The 17957-nt window shown below is 52.0% G+C and overlaps 1 protein-coding gene across 26 annotated transcripts in view; it reads right to left on the bottom strand.

Moving 5' to 3' along the window:
• LOC138916677 (liprin-alpha-1-like) overlaps nt 1-17957 on the bottom strand; it is a 105941-nt gene that overhangs the window by 86238 nt on the left and 1746 nt on the right. For 5 of the 26 annotated variants that reach the window (XR_011423984.1, XR_011423983.1, XR_011423994.1 and 2 more), the window contains exons 1-2: nt 15794-16070; nt 15391-15460 (exon numbers count right to left, since the gene is read on the bottom strand). Coding sequence is in view for 8 of the 26 variants with exons in the window: in XM_070229808.1 (XP_070085909.1) it covers nt 15391-15460; nt 15794-15960 (237 nt within the window). In the remaining 18 variants the exon portion in view is untranslated. Of the gene's footprint in view, nt 1-9921; nt 10094-15390; nt 15464-15793; nt 16080-17957 lie in introns of those variants that run through there. The other 21 variants (XR_011423996.1, XR_011423995.1, XR_011423997.1 and 18 more) reach the window with 9 other exon arrangements.

The raw sequence follows: 17957 nt of genomic DNA, 5'->3' as shown, positions 1-17957 counted from the left end.
CTCAAAAAAGAAAAGAAGGCAGGGCTGCTTTCAAAGAGATGGCAAGTTGAGTGTGTAGAAAAGAGAGAAGATGCAAATAGTCCAATACTACTTTGAAGGGATATATTTAACTGTTTCATAAACCAAACACAACAGAAATAAGCCTGATTTTCTGGGGGGTCTGCCACCTCCTCCTCCAAGAGCAGCAGTCAGTAACGGCCACCAGAGGGGCACTATCTAAACTGAAGGGGACGTCTAGAATGGACCCTCAGTCAGCAGTCACTGAGCTAGTCTCACCTCATGCGGACTACGAGGTCAATTCTCCCTCATTTACTCACCAGCTTAAGCCCAGCAAGGGCTTGAGGAAGCCTTGCTAAGAGCACTCAGGATGAAACGACAGGGGCGCGCCGCACCCCACTGGAGATTAGAGCAGTCCCCGGGAGAAGCCTGGGTTCCTCCACCAGAGCCTCTCCACTTGGCACCTGCTTCCTGAATAGTAGTAACTCCTCGTTGTGGGGGCCGCACTGCAGAATGTGTAGGAGCACCCCTGCCCCTAGCTGTGACAACCAGAACACCCCAGACACTGCCCAGTGTCTGCACCTTCCTCTGTCACCCCAACCACCCGAGCTGTCCCCTGCATCATCTTTCGTCCTTTCTCCTCCTGCCGACCGGGCTGCACCTGCACCTTCTTCCTTTCCAGCCCCCAGCACACCTCATACCGCTACCAGTTTAGCCTCGACCTGTGCTCTGACAACCAACACACCCGACACAGGTCGACTCAGGCGTCACGAGGTCGTGGCTTTAAGACCTTACTCCCGAGGGCGTTCTGAGTCCTACAGACACGCCCCGTCTCAGGCATTGGTGGACTCTGGGGGACCCACAACTGGGGTCCCACCCACAATTCAACCCAAATAGATTCTCTTTTCTCAGTCTTACATACTGGAGCTCTCTGAGTGAGACGTCTTATTAAAATCTCATTCGGTGCTTTCAAAAACACCGTAAAATCACTGCACTAGATTTCAAGAACAAAATCTGCATTTTCAACTTTAAAATGAAACCGGAGGGAAGCTTAAAAGCAGTAATTTGTTTAAACACTCAAAGTGAAGACTCACATGTGATCAATTCACAGAATGTCACTTAACCCCTTCCAACTCTTAAGCCTTCTCCTCTGCCACTGCCAGCCTGTCATCACAGAGCCTGCCCTGGGCTGGCTCAGGGCAAGGGGAAGAGGAGGGAGCAGTGCCAGGATGGAGCGTCCACGCAGCAGCTGAGAGAGGAGCCAGGAGTGGAGGTGCTGCCTGTGTGTCCTGGTGGGGTGGGCCACCTGCTCCGTCTTTCCCTGTGTATGTGGCTGGGCCAGGGCAAACGGGATGCTGAATAGAAAAAGAACAGGGGGTACTAAGCAAGGACTAGTGGGTTTAGGTTGCTCTCATAACAATAACGATCACTATACTTACTAGGACTCTGACATCTTGCTTCAGATGGAGAGGGAACACCGATTTGTTTGCCCACGTCCAGCTACATACACGAACAGCCTGCAGGAGATCCACTCACCAACAACTAGAAAAGCTGGATACACTTTTAAGACTGTTTGAAGGCATCAAGGAGATACTGAGGCAGCCAACTGGAGGGGCAAAGATTCCAAACAAGAGGGCAGCCCACTGAGGCCAGTCTAACATTCCGAGAGCCACTCTCTCCCTCAGGGCATGGGACGATCAGGTGTTCCTCAGGGATTTGGGGAAATGCACCAATAAGCTGGGAAGAAAACAGCAGAAAGCCAAGCAGAAAGTACTGGCTAACAGAGCTCTGGAGAGTTCCATGGGGCTGGGAAGACAGAAATTCAAATACAGGCCTGACAAATCAGACGGGACTTAAGGCGCCAAGATCTCTGAGAAAAGGGAGGCAGAGAAAATGAGCCCAGCACTGTGCAAAAACTGCCTGAGAGGCTGAGCCTTCAGGAATCTCACTGTCTTCAGGTGACAAAAATTGGGCTTCAGGACCTGCCAAGGAGGAGGGGCCCCGGGAAACACTTCAGGCTTTCAGATGGAGACCCGGGGGCTACACCCTGGGTGAGAGGGCAGATGAAGGCAGCTTATAAGGACTGAGGCTTACAAAGACCGAATCCAGCCTAGAGTCGCTCAGAAGCTGGCTGAACGGAGAGTGTCTGTCCTCTGGGTGTGTGTCAGAGGAAGCGCTGAGGGAAGACAGCATCACCTAGAGTCTCCACAGGTTTTCATCCATAACGCCCAAGGTTCACTTAGAAAAATAACAACAAACAGGACCAAGAGAAAAAAGGAAAACAGAAATAGAAACAGACCCTGAGGTGACCCATACAGTGTAGTTATCAGATGCAGACTTCAACTGGTCAAAAATAGACTTGACAAAATGAAAATTTTCACCAAAGAATCAAAACAGATTCTAGAACTGAAAAATAGGGTAAGTGAAATTAAGAACCCAATCTATGGGTTTAAGCTCAGGTTGAACACAACTGAAGAGAGGATCAGTGAACCAGAAGACAGGTCAGTAAAAAACAGCCAGATAGAAGTCACAAGAAAAAAGTCTGGAAAATACAGAAGGAGCCCAAAAGACATGTAGGACACGGTAAAAGGTCTAATGTCCATATAAATGGGGACTCCCAAAGTGAGGAAAGACAGAACAGGGAGTAAGAAACATCTACAGACAATGGTCAAAACTTGTCTGAAAGTGATGAAGGAATCAAGCCATTGACTCAACAAAGAAAACCACACATTGGTTTTCAGCAGTCCTTCGGAGTGTGCCTAAGGCAAGAACAAAGTGTCAAAAGGAGCCAGACGAAAAAAGGCACCACCTTCAGTGGGACAACAGGAACACTGAGAGCTGACTTTTTAAGGACAGGGAAGGAAGCCAGACGACAATGGATTGGCATCTATAAAATGCCGAAAGAAAATAACCACCAACCTGGAATCCTATACCCAATAGAAAGTCAAGACAAAATATAGACTTTTCACTTCAAAAGTGAAGACAAAATATAGACTTTTCAGGAAACAAGAATGAGACAACTCATTGCCCACAGGCGTGAACTAAAAGGATTATGAAAGCAGTTCTTCAGGGAAAAGTAGTCTCTGACAGAAATACGAAAAAACAAGAGTGAAGAGCAACAGAAAGGGTCACTACGAGAATAAACCTTCATAAGCACTAACTGTGCAAAACGAGGATAATGCCAAAAATGTATCTAAAATTCAAAAGTATGATAATGACACAGGAGGCGGGAGGGAGTTCAGTGCAGTTCAAGTGTCAAAGGAAACAGCAGTGTCAGGAGGTAGTAAAAGCAGTAAATAAGGCTCAAATGTAAAATGCACCCTGTATCTAGGAATGTACACAGCCAACAACCTAAGAGAGAAGTACCGAACTAAACACCACGATACGTCTAACAGAAGGCCAGAGAGAAACACAGCACAGCATAGGTGGAACAAACAGAGAACAGATAGTAACATGGTACCTACAAACCAAAATACCAGCAATTATATTTAAATGGAGCAAACGCTCTAATTAAAAGATAAAAATCGTCAAATTGATTAAAATCAAACTAGCTGTATACTCTCCACAGAGGCACGCTTAAAAATACAAGATCACAGACAGGTGAAAGCAAAACATCCCCAGGCCAACGCTACCTAAGAGAACACCGATGTGGCAAAGATCACTATCAAATAAAGCAGCCTCGACAGCAAGAAGCCTGACTAACGAGGAGCATTTCACAATGATAAAAGTGCAATCCACCAAGAAGATAAAAACGCTAAATCTGAATGCACCTCACAACACGATCTCAAAAGACAGAAAAATTGATAGAAATAGAAAAGGAGAAACAACCAAAGCCAACATCACAGTGGGAGGCTTTAAGACACATCTCTCAGTAACTGATAGAAAAAACAGACCCAAAAAAAGTACGGGTGTAGGGGTCGGCCCAGTGGCGCAGCAGTCAAGTTCCCACGTCCCACTTCGGCGGCCCGGGGTTCGGCGGTTCAGATCCTGGCTGCAGACCTACACACTGCTCATCAAGCCATGCTGTGGCAGGCGCCCCACGTATAAAGTAGAGGGAGACGGGCACAGGTGTTAGCTCAGGGCCAGCCTTCTTCAGCAAAAAGAGGAGGACTGACGGTAGATGTTAGCTCAGGGCTAATCTTCCTCAAAAAAAACAAAGTAAGAGTGTAGAACTGGGCTGCCCAGTAAACAGTCACATGCAGCTATTAAGTACCTGAAATGTGCCTACTTCAAATTGAGACGTGTTGCAAGAATGCACACCCGATTTTAAAGACTTATCACAACAAAAAGAAGGCAAAATATTTCAGTAGTCTTTTCATGTTGATTACACATTGAAATTATAATATTTTGGATATTTAGGTTAAATAAAATACATTATCAAAATTAATTTCACCTATTTCTTTTTACTTTATGTAATGTGGCTACTAGAATCTAAATTATATGATTAACAAACTTGATCTACCTGGTATACATACAACACTGCATTCTCACCGATAAATAACATTTTCAAGGGCCCAAGGAACGTTTAACAAAAATGAATGTACGCTGGGCCATTAGGAAAGCTCGACTCATCTCAAAACGTTGAAATAATGCAGGGTGTACGTAGAGATTACAACAGACTGACAGTTTACGTCCCCCTAAAATTCGTCAGCCCCAAGGTGATGGTATCAGGAGGCGGGGACTCTGGGAGGTGATTAGTCTGGAGTTGAGAGAGCTCGCTCGCCCCCTCCGCCATGTGAGGACAGTGAGAGGCTGGCCGTCTACGAACCAGGAAGCGGCCCCTCACCAGCCACGGAATCTGCCGGTGCCTTGATCCGGGACTTCACAGCCTCCAGAACGATGCGAAATAAACTTCTGTTGTTCATAAACCAGTTAGTCTATGCATCTGATTATAGCAGCCCCAAAAGACCAAGACAGGGATCTTCATGCAAGGAAGGTAGAAACCAACAAAAAGCTAACCAGAGAATCCCCACAAACGTTGGGAAGTCAAGTGACATAATTCTTTAAAAACTTTATGAGTAAAAAAAGATACCACGATGAACATCAGAACATGTTTTCACACAAGAGAGAACGAAAATCTGGCTTTCAAAACTTGCGGGATGCAGCTAAAGGTGCACTTACAGGGCCAGCTGGAGCCTCACATACATAGACTGGAAAAGACGAAAGAGCCAAAATCAGTTAAGCATCTATCTCAAGAAACTAGAAAAAAGAACAGCAAACAGAACACAAAGCAAATGGAAGGAAAAAAGCATAAATTAACAAAATAGAGAACAAATACTAAACAGAAAAAAATCAATAAAGCCAAAAGCTGTCCTTTGAAAGGGCTACTACAATTCATAAGACTAGCAAGACCGATGAAGAAAAAGAGAAAAGGACAAATTACCAATATCAAAAATTTTTAAAAGGGGATATTACAAGAGATCTTGCACAAAATAAGGATATTATGAACCATATTACACTTAATAATCGGAAAGTTTGGGTGGCCTGAACAAATTCCTAGGAAAAAAGAGCATCTTACCCAAACAGACACAAGAAGAAATATAAAATCAGAAAAATCCTATTTCCACGTGAATAACTGAATCTGAAACTAAAAGCCTTCTCACAAAGAAAACCTTACACCAGCTGGTTTTGCTGGTCAATTCTTCCAAAACTGCAAGGAAGAAAACACCAGTCTCACAGGGGCTCTTCTGGGAATCAACAAGGAACGCTTTCCACCTTGTGTTAGGAGACGAGCATGAGCCAAACCTAACAAGGACAACACAAGACAGCAAAGTTACAGACCAAGCTCTCACAAACACAGACGCAACAATCTTAAAATATTAACAAACAGAATCCGGGGAAAGCAGAATACATCAAGGTCAGGTTGGGATTCTTCTAGAATTGCAAACTAAAAGGTAAATCACCACATAAAAGGAAAAAAACTGGACTGTCTCAAAAGATGCAGAAAATGCACTTAAGAAAATTTAATAATTTAATTCATGATTTAAAAAAACATTCAGCAAACTAATAGAGGAGAATTTGGATATTTCGATAAAAATATTTATGGAAAAGCTACAGCCAACATCAGATATAACAGTGAGATACCGAAAGCCTTCCCTCTGACACTGGGAGGGAGACGAGGATCCCTACCCTCACCACTTCTACTCAGCACTGTGCTGGAGGTCCCAGCCAGGCCAGCGAGGCAAGAAAAAGAAAAACGAGTACAGCACTTGGAAACAAAAAAGAAAAGAAACTGTCTCTTGCAGACATACTTGTGAACACCTACAAAATACAAGAAGAATTACTATTAGAAATAAATGGATTTAGCAAGTGAATACGCAAAAATCAATTCTATCACTATATAACAGTAATAAACAATTACATAATATATTTATAATAAAATAAGAAATGTGAAATATCTATGAATAAATGCAATTAAACATGTAGACGATATATATACAGAAAACTGTATACTATTAAGACAAATTAAAGAAGAGCTAAATAAATAGAAGGCTATATTGTGTTCATGGATTTTAAAACCCATGTTTTTTCCCTCCGAGGAAGACTAGCCCTGAGCTAACATCTGCTGCCAATCCTCCTCTTTTGGCTGAGGAAGACTGGCCCTGAGCTAACGTCCATGCCCATCTTCCTCCACTTTATACGTGGGACGCCTGCCACAGCACGGCTTGATAAGTGGTGCGCAGGTCCACAGCCGGGATCCAAACCTGCAAACCCTGGGCCGCCAAAGCAGAGCGCAAACTTAACCGCCGCACACCGCGTGGGCCCCTGTAAGACCAATATTAAGAAGCTGTCATTTCTCCCCACGCTAGTCTACAGATGAAACGCAATCTCAGTGAAAATCAGAGCACGTTTTCCGGGGAGAGGCGGCCACGCAGACTCTACATTTTAACCGAGGATGTAAAGGGTGAAGATTAGCCCAGCTAGCCTTGCACAAGAACGAGGCTGGGGGACTCAAATTACCAGATGCCAGGACAGGCTAAATCTACAGCAATTTACACAGCGTGCTGCTTGTGCAAAGACGACAGAAAGACCAACGGGGCAGAGCGGAGTCTAGATCCAGGCCCGTATATTTACGGTCACTTGCCTGATGACACAGACGACACTGTCGTGCACTGGGGAGAGGAGGGTCTGTTTAATAAATTATTCTCGGTCAACTGTATAGCATACACTTAAGGAAAAAAAAGGAACCTTGGCCGTTATCTCACACCACAAACAAAAATCACTTTCAGATGGATTACAGGTCTAAATGTGAAAGATAAAATCATAAAGCTTTTACAGGATAGTATCTTCATGATCTTTGTGATACTATCTTCCAATGAACACAAAGAGCATTCAATATTACTGAAAAGACTGATCCATCGGGCTAGATTACAATTAAAACTTCTGCTTATCAACACACCACTGAGAGCCAAAGGGCAAACATACACAAGAATGTAAAATAACCTGCCACACACACATGTACTCAGAATATATAACTTGTACTCAGAACATATGAAAAGAACTCCTTCAACTCAGTAAGAAACAACACAGAAAACCCAATCGAAAAACGGGCAAAGGACAAGCACTCACAAGAGAGGATCTCGAAACCGCCAACAGACACACACAAAGAGTCTGCTTCTGCGCGTCCCCGGCCACCGGGCAGCGGCCAGCCCACAGCACACTGAGCCTCCTCCACTCGGTGCCCACCGGACAGCCGCAACGAACGAGCTGACGACACCAAGCGCTGGGGAACGGCGGACGGCTCACACACGGCTGGCGGCAGCACCGCCACTTTGGGCAGTGTCTACTCAGGTTGGACAGACGCAGACCCTGGCCCTCTGCAGTGCCACTCCTGTGAACACCAACAGAAACGCATACATACCTGCACCAAAGAAACAAGCACGAATATGCAGGGCGGCGTTCGTCTGAACTAGGAACATCCAGAATACCCAAGAATGGCAGAAAGAATAAATGATGGTAAATTCAGAGACTGGGTTCCTGGGCAGCAGACAAGAAAGAACAAAGCTACGAGACAACGCGAGTGGATCCCACAAAGGTACTACTGAATGAAAGAACCAAGAAACCAAATGTACGTATAACTTTATTTCACTTAGACAGTCAAGCACACGGGAAAGTCATCAATGGTGGAAAGCCAAGACCACTGCCGGCTTTGGGGGACAGTTCCTGGGAGTGGGGACGAGGGGGCTTCTGGGAAGCTTGGCCATGTTTCACTCCTTAATGTAGGCGGTATATTACGAGAGTGTGTTCACTTAGTGAAAAAGTCACTGAGGTGCACACTTACGCTTGGGGAAATTCTCTGATGTATGCTACAGCTAAATCTTTTATAAGTACAGCATTACGTGCCAACATAAAGTGCCAGGAAGACAAATGCATTTAGTTAAGCACATGCCTCTCTGGTCACACTATTAGCCACGAAACATGAGACAAACGCCAGGAATCGGAAGGGTCCTGAAAGTGTTCACTCAGTGGTTCCTGCGTTTCTGAAACGCTGGGCTCAGGGACCACTGACGTCACCGCCTTCTCCACCCGGCGAGGCATTTCCAGGCTACAACACTGAGCAGTGGCTGGAAACAAACCACTGAGCGACCGGCTCCTCCGCCGGTGCGATGGCCTCCGCCGCTCCACACTGGACTGCACACACTCCTGTCCCTTCCCTGCGAGGGCCCCTGAGACCATTCTCTCAAAAACCACCTTATCAAATACGCGGTATCTGACACACACTTCAGTGTAAGTGCCCCAAATTACATGAAAACAAACACAGCTACAAAACCAAACAAACAAAACTACTGAAAAGATAAATACATGAAAATCCCAGTAAAACATAATTTGACCAATCCTTCTAAGCTGTGGTAATAAAATTTGACCTAAACGAACTTCGTAATTTATAAGATTCAGAGGACAAAAAACTTAATGATTCTCTAACCCAACAGAGAAGGAGCATTATAGCCCTGCATAGCGCGAATTAGATGTTAAAAAGGAAACCCAGGGCCTGGCCCCGTGGCCGAGTGGTTAAGTTCGCACGCTCCGCTGCAGGTGGCCCAGTGTTTCGTTAGTTCGAATCCTGGGCGTGGACATGGCACTGCTCATCAGACCACGCTGAGGCAGCGTCCCACATGCCACAACTAGAAGAACCCACAACAAAGAATACACAACTATGTACCGGGGAGCTTTGGGGAGAAAAAGAAAAAAATAAAATATTTAAAAAAAAAAAAAAAAAAAAAGGAAACCCAAATGTTTGGCTAATCAATCTTTCAGAAGGACTGACTAAGCCAAGAAGCGCATTAAGCTTGTCATTACTCATCTCCTAAGTCAGTGCTGCAGACCCATCACGAGAGTGTAAGTGTGCACCCACTCGGTCCACCTGAAAGCACCACAGAGGCACCTGTTATGAGCAAGTAAAATGGCACCAAGACAGCACAGAGGCCCCCGGAACCCACGTACCCTCCACTTTCCTAGGTGCCGCTTTCCTCCTTCACCTGCCATGACACCTCACTCAGCTCCCGAAGGAAAGGCTCTGACACCCTGGTCCCAACGCCAACACACCGGGACTAACAAGTTCAGTGTGACTCTAAGCTTTGTAACTCTCATCCGCCAAGGACAAAGTTCCAAAGGGGTCAACCTCCAGTCTTCCACCCCCTAAAACAGATTGGATTTACAAAACACAGGTGTTCTAATAAAGGTGGTGTGTAAAAATATTTTCTCTGTGAAATCCATCCTATTTGTCCACTAAATTTCATTAGGATATTGGAAATATATGATGAAACCCATGGGAAATACACATTTAGCGAGAAATGGCTTAAGACGACAGGTCAGAAGGCACCACACAGCGGGGGGCAGATCAGTCATCGGAGAAGGCAACTTTCACAGGGCAACTTAACAGGGGCACCCTCTGCCCGGGGAACACCACAGGGGCCCCCCCCGTACCTGCAGGATAGTGGCCCTGGGCCTCCGTGCTTTCACAGACGGCCTCTGGGGCGAAGGCCAGACCCTGCTGGCTATCGGCGTCCTGGTAGTCGGCGGCCTCGGTGCTGTACACGGGTTCCGGCTCGCTCACGGGGCCTCTGTAGCTCGGCTCGGCCTTGAACGAAGCCGCATCCTGGGGAAGAGCCAGGGAGACAGTTCACATGGGCCAGGCGGGTCGCTGCCACGGCCAAGGGAAACACACGGACCACTTCTCGGTCCAGCTGAGACCGAGCAAATGGACACGGAGAAGAGGAGGCAACACCTGCCGACGTGTGCAGACGGCTTCGATTCTAACCGTGCTAAGTGTGTTCAGAGGGACCACGTGGCACTTCTTCCTGAATAACCCCCATCCTCACCGCCCCCCAGCGCCCGCAAATCCTGCAGGAACTGGAACCCGCACGGCTGTCACGAGCTGAGCGCTTCTCAGGCTGTCGCCTGAGGCAGGTCTGGCCTGTTTCTTTTTCAGGTCCCAGCCCTCCGACGGCCACCCAGCAGCTTCACAATGTCACCCCATCACACGGCCAGAGCTGGCAAGGCCGCGGACGGCCGGGTTCTGTCCTAACCAAGTCCTCTGGCGGAGGGGCGGGAGGGAGGGAGCACCAGGTCACGTGCAGGAGGAAATCACCAACTCCCTGGTCACAAGCACCGGGACTTCCAAGCTCGAACCCAAGTCCTGAACTCCTGATCATCAACGGTGGCTTTCACCAGTGTTTCCAACGAGGGTCCTCCTGAAGGCGCCCTCGGGAGCCAGAGGCGGCGGGGCATGGGGAGAAGCTCCAGGAAGGGCCGGTGCTCAGGCACCAGCTCTCGATGGAGGGTGAGCAGCACAGTGCATGCTGCCTGGGAGAGGTACTATGAAGGCCACAGAGAGGGCACTCCACCTCCAGGCCAGGTACCAGGAGTCACTCAAGGGTTAAAGAGGGAGGGACAGAGCCAGAGGCTCCTTTTGGCAAGGTCCCCCTGGATTCAAAGGGAACGGACTGGAGGATTAAAGGCCAGGCCATGGTGTGGGGGCACGAGCTGGCTGCCCGCACCCTCAGCTTAGTCATGTGGGGGCACCGTGAGCAGGTGGGCGCTACGGCGGGCATCCCACACTGGCAGCACCCTATTCTCCTATCTTCCAGCAACGCCACCTCTGCCCCACCCAGCACAGGGTTCCAGCAGGGCTGCTGATCTAGGACCCACCTCCCATCCCTGCCAGGGACAGCATGCCATCTTGGCCTTCTCAAGAACCAACTGCTCAGTGACGGGCCAGTAGTGGAACATGATGGGGGGGGTGGCTCAAGGTCCCCGTTTTCCATTGGATTACGAATTATAAGGCCACATCCAACACACCCGCCCAGAAGTCCAGAAGGACACGGCCGCCACACAGAGGGAACAGCAACACAAGGAGATGACCCTGGTGGTGATGAGACTGTGGACCTGAGGCCAGGCCTGCTGCCCCGGCCCACAGCTCTCCCCGCATCCTCGTCCCTTTATGCCTCAGCTGATATGAGTTAGTTCTCATCCCCTGCGACTCAATGATCTTTGAGGGCTAATGTCCAGGGAGAGAAGACGGGTGTGGGAACCAGGACAGTGGCCGCAGGGCCAGAGAAGGGATGGAATTCGGGGCTCAGCCGGGTATGGCCATGGACGGTGGTGGCAGGGGTGCTCCCGAGAGAGGGAGATGCGGAGACCCCGTGACGGAGCGAAGGAGAGCTGAGGCAGGCAGCTCAGTAACTCAGATCAGGAGAGAGCATGGGGATCCGTGTTAGCAGGCCCTGGGGACACAGGCAGGCACTAGGCACTGACGACACAACTGAGGAGAAAGGGCCAAGGACAGAGGCTCTGGAGCAGACACGTTCAAGAGGGGCTGAGGGAGGGGAGAGCTGCAGAGGGCTCCAGTGAAGCGAGGCCACGCGGGAGAGGCAGCTGGGTGCCGCAGGATGCGGATTCTAGAAGAGCGGGGTCAGCGCAAATGCAGCATGACCACGTGAGCTCCGGACCAGAAGCCATCCACTCGGTGTTCGGAGACCCCACTGGGGGGCTGCGGGCTGGCTGAGCAAGGGGGCCTCGTCCAGGAGCCCAGTGAGGACGGCCATTCTCGGTGAGAAGCAGGCCGTGTGCCCGGGAGCGTCCCCCAGCACCAGGAGGCTGCTCGCCAAGCCGCCCTCTGTGGATGGGCACCTGGCAGAGCTGAGGAGGGAGCCCACGCCGTCCGCGGTGGCGGCACTGCCCCAGGAGGGATGGCTTCAAGAAGCCAGAGACTCACTCACAAACAACGGAAGACCCACCTCATAGACGGGGCTCGAAGGCGGCCTCTCCTGTGCCGGCTGAGGAGCAGGGGACGCGGGCGGGGTCTGCTTCCCGGCTCTGGCCTGCTCCTGTGATCGACAGACACGCAGCACTCAGAACACGCCTAGGACACTCTGGGTCACCAGGCCGCCTCCGCGGCAACACGGCTCCGGCAGAAAGAGCAGAGAGGACCAAGCACGGAGACCGAACACCAGCAGGTCTTAAGGGAAGTTTGCTCTGAAGTGAAGGTCACGCAGTCAGTCAAGTATTCTCAAGAACTAGGACCTCGGTGGCCCGTAATACTCCTGCTGCTACCACATAAGGCACAGGATTTACTCACTGTGCAGTCGGCAAGGCAACAGTACCACTACCGAGCTACAACCCCCGGCCCACCCAAACCCAACTCAGACTTTTAAAATGGACAGAATGTATTCTGCACGTAGTACGGACATGAATCTTTGGGGCTCAGAGCGAGGACTGTCATGGACAGAATACGGCCCCTAAACAAGCTGACATCCCAGGCCCCAGATGCTGTGAACACGTGACCTCACAGGGCAGAAGGGACCGCAGATGCGACGAAGTTAGGCATCTGAGATGGGAGACAATCCGGGATTATCTGGGTTGGCCCATGTCATCACGGGGTCTTACAAGAGGGGGACAGCCATGTGAGAGAGAGAGCAAAGCAGAGGGTGCAACGCGGACGGCCCCAGAAACTGGAGAAGGCCAGGGAACGTCGTCCTCTCCAGCCTCCAGAACGGACGCGGCCCTGCTGACCTGTTAGGACTTCTGCCCTCCAGCACTATAGACAGGAAATGAGTGTTGTTTTAAGCCACTAAACTTGTGGTCATTTGATCCAGCAGCTACAGGAACGAGTTCTGCCAGCTGGAAGGCTGGATTTTTCTCCAGGTTTCAGACGAGGAGACTGAGCTCCCGGAGAGGGTAAGTCACACACCCAGGGACGCATGCCGGCGACGGGCAGAAGCGGAATCTGAGCCCTCTCCTCCCCACCCCCCAGGAGAGTCCCAGCACCACAAGTCACTTGGACGCACCCACAAGTACTTGAGGCAGCAGAGCACCTCCTCGAAGGGGCTGTGCCTGGGCTGCGCGGCCGGGCTGAAGGTGGGCTTGCAGAGAGACCGGGAACTGCAGAGGCACAGGGCCACGGATTCGTCTATGAATCACTTCTAGAAACATGTCTCCAGGCCACGGGCTCTAGGACAGCCCCTCTCAAAGGTGGCAGGGTATAGGCAGACTCCTTCCCAGAGGCGGGCTTCCAGGATCTGAGAGTCAGGCGTACGTGACCCAAGTCAAACTCTCCTCGCCTGCCAGGAGGGAGCACTCAGAAGACATGTGCTGTCGGGGAGCCGAGTGCTCCAGCGCCCTTCCACAGCCCAGGGGGTTCTGCTGGGAGCAGTACTGTGCCGACGGAGACTCGCTCTCACTGGGGAGGAGGAAGAGAGCAGACGGGTGGCAGGGGCTGGGGACAGAGAAGGACAACACACCCGAAGGGACAGCAGGAGAACCTCCAAAGGAGAGAGGTTAGGTGACGATGATCAAAAGTTTTCTTCTTCTCAAGCAGCCCATCCCTTCTGCATCTTGTGGATGCTGAGGCGACTTAGATGGCAGGGGTCAAACTTCTAAGGCAAAAAATGAGGAGGGCACTATTTGAAAAGAAGACCAAGATAGCAGGAAAAAATGCCTTGTAGTCTGTGAGCGTGTGTTCTGCAATGAAAGAAAGCTAACTTACAAGCAGCTTACTAAAAACTTGAAGGAGACATGTCTAAAAGTTTTCCAGCAATTAAGGAATAGTAAATGGTAACCGTAAAACTTGCTCTTATTCCGACTTCGCCGCATGTGGTAAGACAGCAGGGCTTATTTAACTCACGTCCTCCGTGTCGGCATTTTCTGTCTATTGCATGTTAATTTCCTCGACTATCCACGTTCTCAACATTCCCCCCCCATGATTTCGGGCAGAACGTCCACAGAGTTAAACACACCTTTACGGTTTATCAATGTTGCATGCATGACTTCAGACTCTACCTCGTCACTACCCCAAAAAGAGTCATGATGAGTGTCTCCACCCCCATTTCATGGACCAGAACATGAGGCACAGAACAGCGAGCTCATCTGTCACGGGTCGCCCAGTTGGTAGGCGAGAACGTAGGGACCTGAGCCTTCAGACACCAGCCCCCCTAGGACAGGTTGAGGAAGGAGGAGCCCACCCCTCCGGCTCACCTCCCAGGCTCCCGCTCCTACCTTCTCTGGTGGGAAACACTACAAACACTCACAGGAAAAGGCAGCAGACCCAGGCTGCAGACCCCTGGACTAGAAGAGGCCCTCACACGAGCAATCACCTGAAAGGACAGGCTGCGGCAGCCTGGACCAGGCCCAAGGAGGAGAAGGAGCGAAGGAGAGAGTGCCTACTCCAGCTCACTCACAGGCGCTACAACACATCCCTCGGGTCACAGCCAGGGCCGACCGCGTCCAGGGGCACCAGCGAGCGTGTCTGAGCAGCAGGTGCCACAGGACCCTCCCAGAACGCGGTTCCAGCAGCGAGAAGGGCCCTCGCACACGTGCAGTTAACCCAGCTCTACTTTGGGAGGCACCCACCAAAGCAGATCCCCACGGCCGGAGAGCACAACACGCAGTGTGGGAAAGCTGCCTCTGACCCTCTGCAGGAATAAAGAGGATCTTCCCTCAAAAGGCAAGTCAATTTCTTTCCTGAAAATACACAGGAACGACTCTGCTCCCCATTCAGCTCCATCTCTCCACTCATGCTCCATCTGCTCCTGGTGCACATTCTGCCAACTACCCTTTTTTTTGAGGAAGATTAGCCCTGAGCTAACATCGGCCACCAATCCTCCTCGTTTTGCTGAGGAAGACTGGCCCTGAGCGCACATCCGTGCCCATCTTCCTCCACTTTATATGTGGGACGCCTGCCACAGCATGGCTTGCCAAGTGGTGCCATGTCTGCACCCGGGATCTGAACCAGCAAACCCCGGGCTGCCGAAGCAGAACGTGCGAACTCAACTGCTGTGCTACTGGGCCAGCCCCCCAACTACCCTTTGCCCTGAGCATTTTCCTGGGACAACCAAAGAGCGTGGAATTTCCTCCTGGAAAAACCACAGTGCCGGTAGGGGGTCCGCCAGGACTCACCTGCTTCGACAGGGACAGTCTTCTGATACGTGGAGGCCACCTTGGCGACATCCTCAAGGGTTGAAGCATTCTACTGAGACAGGAAAGGAACATCAGGAAGGCACTGTTCTCTGCTCCTCACACCCCGTGACGGCTGCCACCTCACCCAGACGGCAAAGCCTGCCCTCGACCTTCCCAAAGAGCCCACCGGGGAGCCCAAAGCTTTCCTATCTCCTTCTCTGTTCTGCAAGTTAACTGAGGCATGAAAAGGGTTACGACACACACTTGCTGGTGACGACGTGGGTCAGCGTGAGAAGAAAAAGTACACGCGTGAGGAGGGATGGACAGGCGGAGCACAGAGGATTTCTAGGGCAGTGAAAATACTCTGTAGGGCAGTGCAAGAGGGACACATGTCCTTACGCACGTGTGCAAAGCCACAGAACGTCCAGCACCAAGAGTGGACGCTAAAGTCAACCGTGGACTCTGGTGACGACGACCTGTCAGCGCAGGCTCGCGGACTGTACCCAACGTCCCAGCTGGCGGAGGATGCTGATGGTGGCGGAGGTTGTGCGTGGTGGGGGTGGGGGGCATATGGGAAATCTCTGTACCATCCTCTCAAATTTGCTAAAACTGCTCCAAAAAAAAAAGAGTAGGAAAAAACCCAAAAGCATATCTACACCTGCGCAATCAGAAACCAGGTGCGGGTTCTGCACTAGCCCTCGCCCCGGGAGGGGACACAGTGCCACAAGCCTCGCCTGGCCTGACCGTCCACATCCCCCACAAGCGTGAGTACGGGGGCCCATTTCTGTCAGACGACACTTTGAGCGACAGCTGCTCCTTCAAGGCTGATGCTGACGCAGACACTGATGCAGACAGGCTCTGGGAACCACGGGCCATCCTCAGTTTCTTCGTGAGCAACCACTTCCCAGTGACACACCTGGGGCGTGCGACAGTCACTGCCTTCCTGACACAAATCAGGGGAGCAGGGCCCCGAGGACGTGGACCTGAAGTTAGCGGGCACTGTCTGAGGGTGACTGTGAGTGGCAGCTCCCTCCCGTCCAGGCACAGGCTGAGCCCTGCGCGGAGTGCCGCACTCACGGGCCAGGCCCCCACCCTCCCCCAGAGCCCCGTTCTCCCTCCACAGCCACCCCGCTCGGCCAGAGCACGGCTGTCCGCCCACCCGTCTGCCATGCCCAGCCACAGCCAGCCTGAGAGCCCGGCACCCCGGCCACCCTGGCCCCCCTGCCCCCCTCTCCGAGTGCGACCGCTCAGCTGCCCTGACCAAGCGCTCTCCCTTCCCAGACCACCCGCCCACCAGAACGGGCCTCTGCCACCTCTCTCCAGAACAATCTCTTCTCACACTCACTCCCTGCCCTGCCCCCCACCTCCGGATGTCCCATCAGGCTCCTGCCTGCCCTGTGGCTTCAGGGGTAGGGGCGTCAGCACCCTCCCCATGGGACCCTCCTGTCGCCCCCATCTGCCCAGCCCAGCCAGTTCTCCAGCACGCTGCCCAGAGCCAGTTCTCTGCCGTCACCTGGGGGCTTCCAGCAAACACGGCCCCCAACCTCTCATTTTGCAGCGTCCCCACCACACCGCGCCCGACCTCCTCCACAGCACGCCCCCATCACCAAGACCCGCTTGCCGACTAGAAGCTTCTCCCTCTCACCGCCCTCCTCTACGCGGCGCCTGCTCCTCCCTCCCCTCGGTCCAGCCTGGCAACTCAAGGTCACAACCTCTCCCAGGTCCCACCTGCTGGACACCCCTCAACCCGTTTCCATCCCCTATAGGGACTTCACACCCGAATCCCTCCACACGCAGCTCACTGGGACCCCGCGCAGCTCCCTCACCTTCCTAAGCCTCAGGCCGCCAACCGCACAACACGGACGCCGTCACACCACCAACAGGAACCACAGTCACCGTCAGACACAGGCTCACCCAACCTCTGCGCCAAGCCACCACGCTGCCTCGGTCGCAGGCCCCCTCGTCAGCCTCTACCGTCCACGGCTGCGTCTCAGTGACCCCACATTCTCCACCAGCACCACCTCACGGTCTCCCTCCACATGCCTGTCTACGGCCTGGGCTCCCCTACACGTTCTGGTCTCTTCCATCTTAAACAGAACCATCCCCTCGGCTGACCGCTGCCCAGCTCACAGGACCACAGTGGGCGGAGCGGGCCCAAGCTTGCCGACTCTACGACTGACCCTCCCCACACGGTGCGGGTCCCTGCAGGCCAGCTTCCCCCAACCTGCCCCCCAACACCCACAACAATGCCCTCACCAGGACTCCCGGGGCTACCACGTTGCTCGCCCAGACGTCGCCCCCACCAGCAGCACTGCTGGGCACAGGTGACCCCCCTGCCCCAAAGCTGTTTACCCTCAGACCAGCACCACCAGACCCTGTGGGCTCCCCCCACCTTGCTGGGTGCACTTCCCAGTCTCCTCTACCAGCCTGACTGCTGCCATCCCCAGGTGTGTCCCTGGGCCCGCTCACCACTCTGCAGGCTCTCCTCGCCTCCGACTTGACCCCGGCTCCGTCCACATCTGTGCAGTGGCCGTCTGCCTCTGGTCCAGCCGCACTCTCGTCCACCT

Source organism: Equus caballus, chromosome 12 (genome assembly GCF_041296265.1).
Source record: "Equus caballus isolate H_3958 breed thoroughbred chromosome 12, TB-T2T, whole genome shotgun sequence".
NCBI lineage: Eukaryota > Metazoa > Chordata > Mammalia > Perissodactyla > Equidae > Equus > Equus caballus.
Note: the sequence above shows the minus strand (reverse complement) of the source record. Positions and strands in the feature narration are given on the sequence as shown.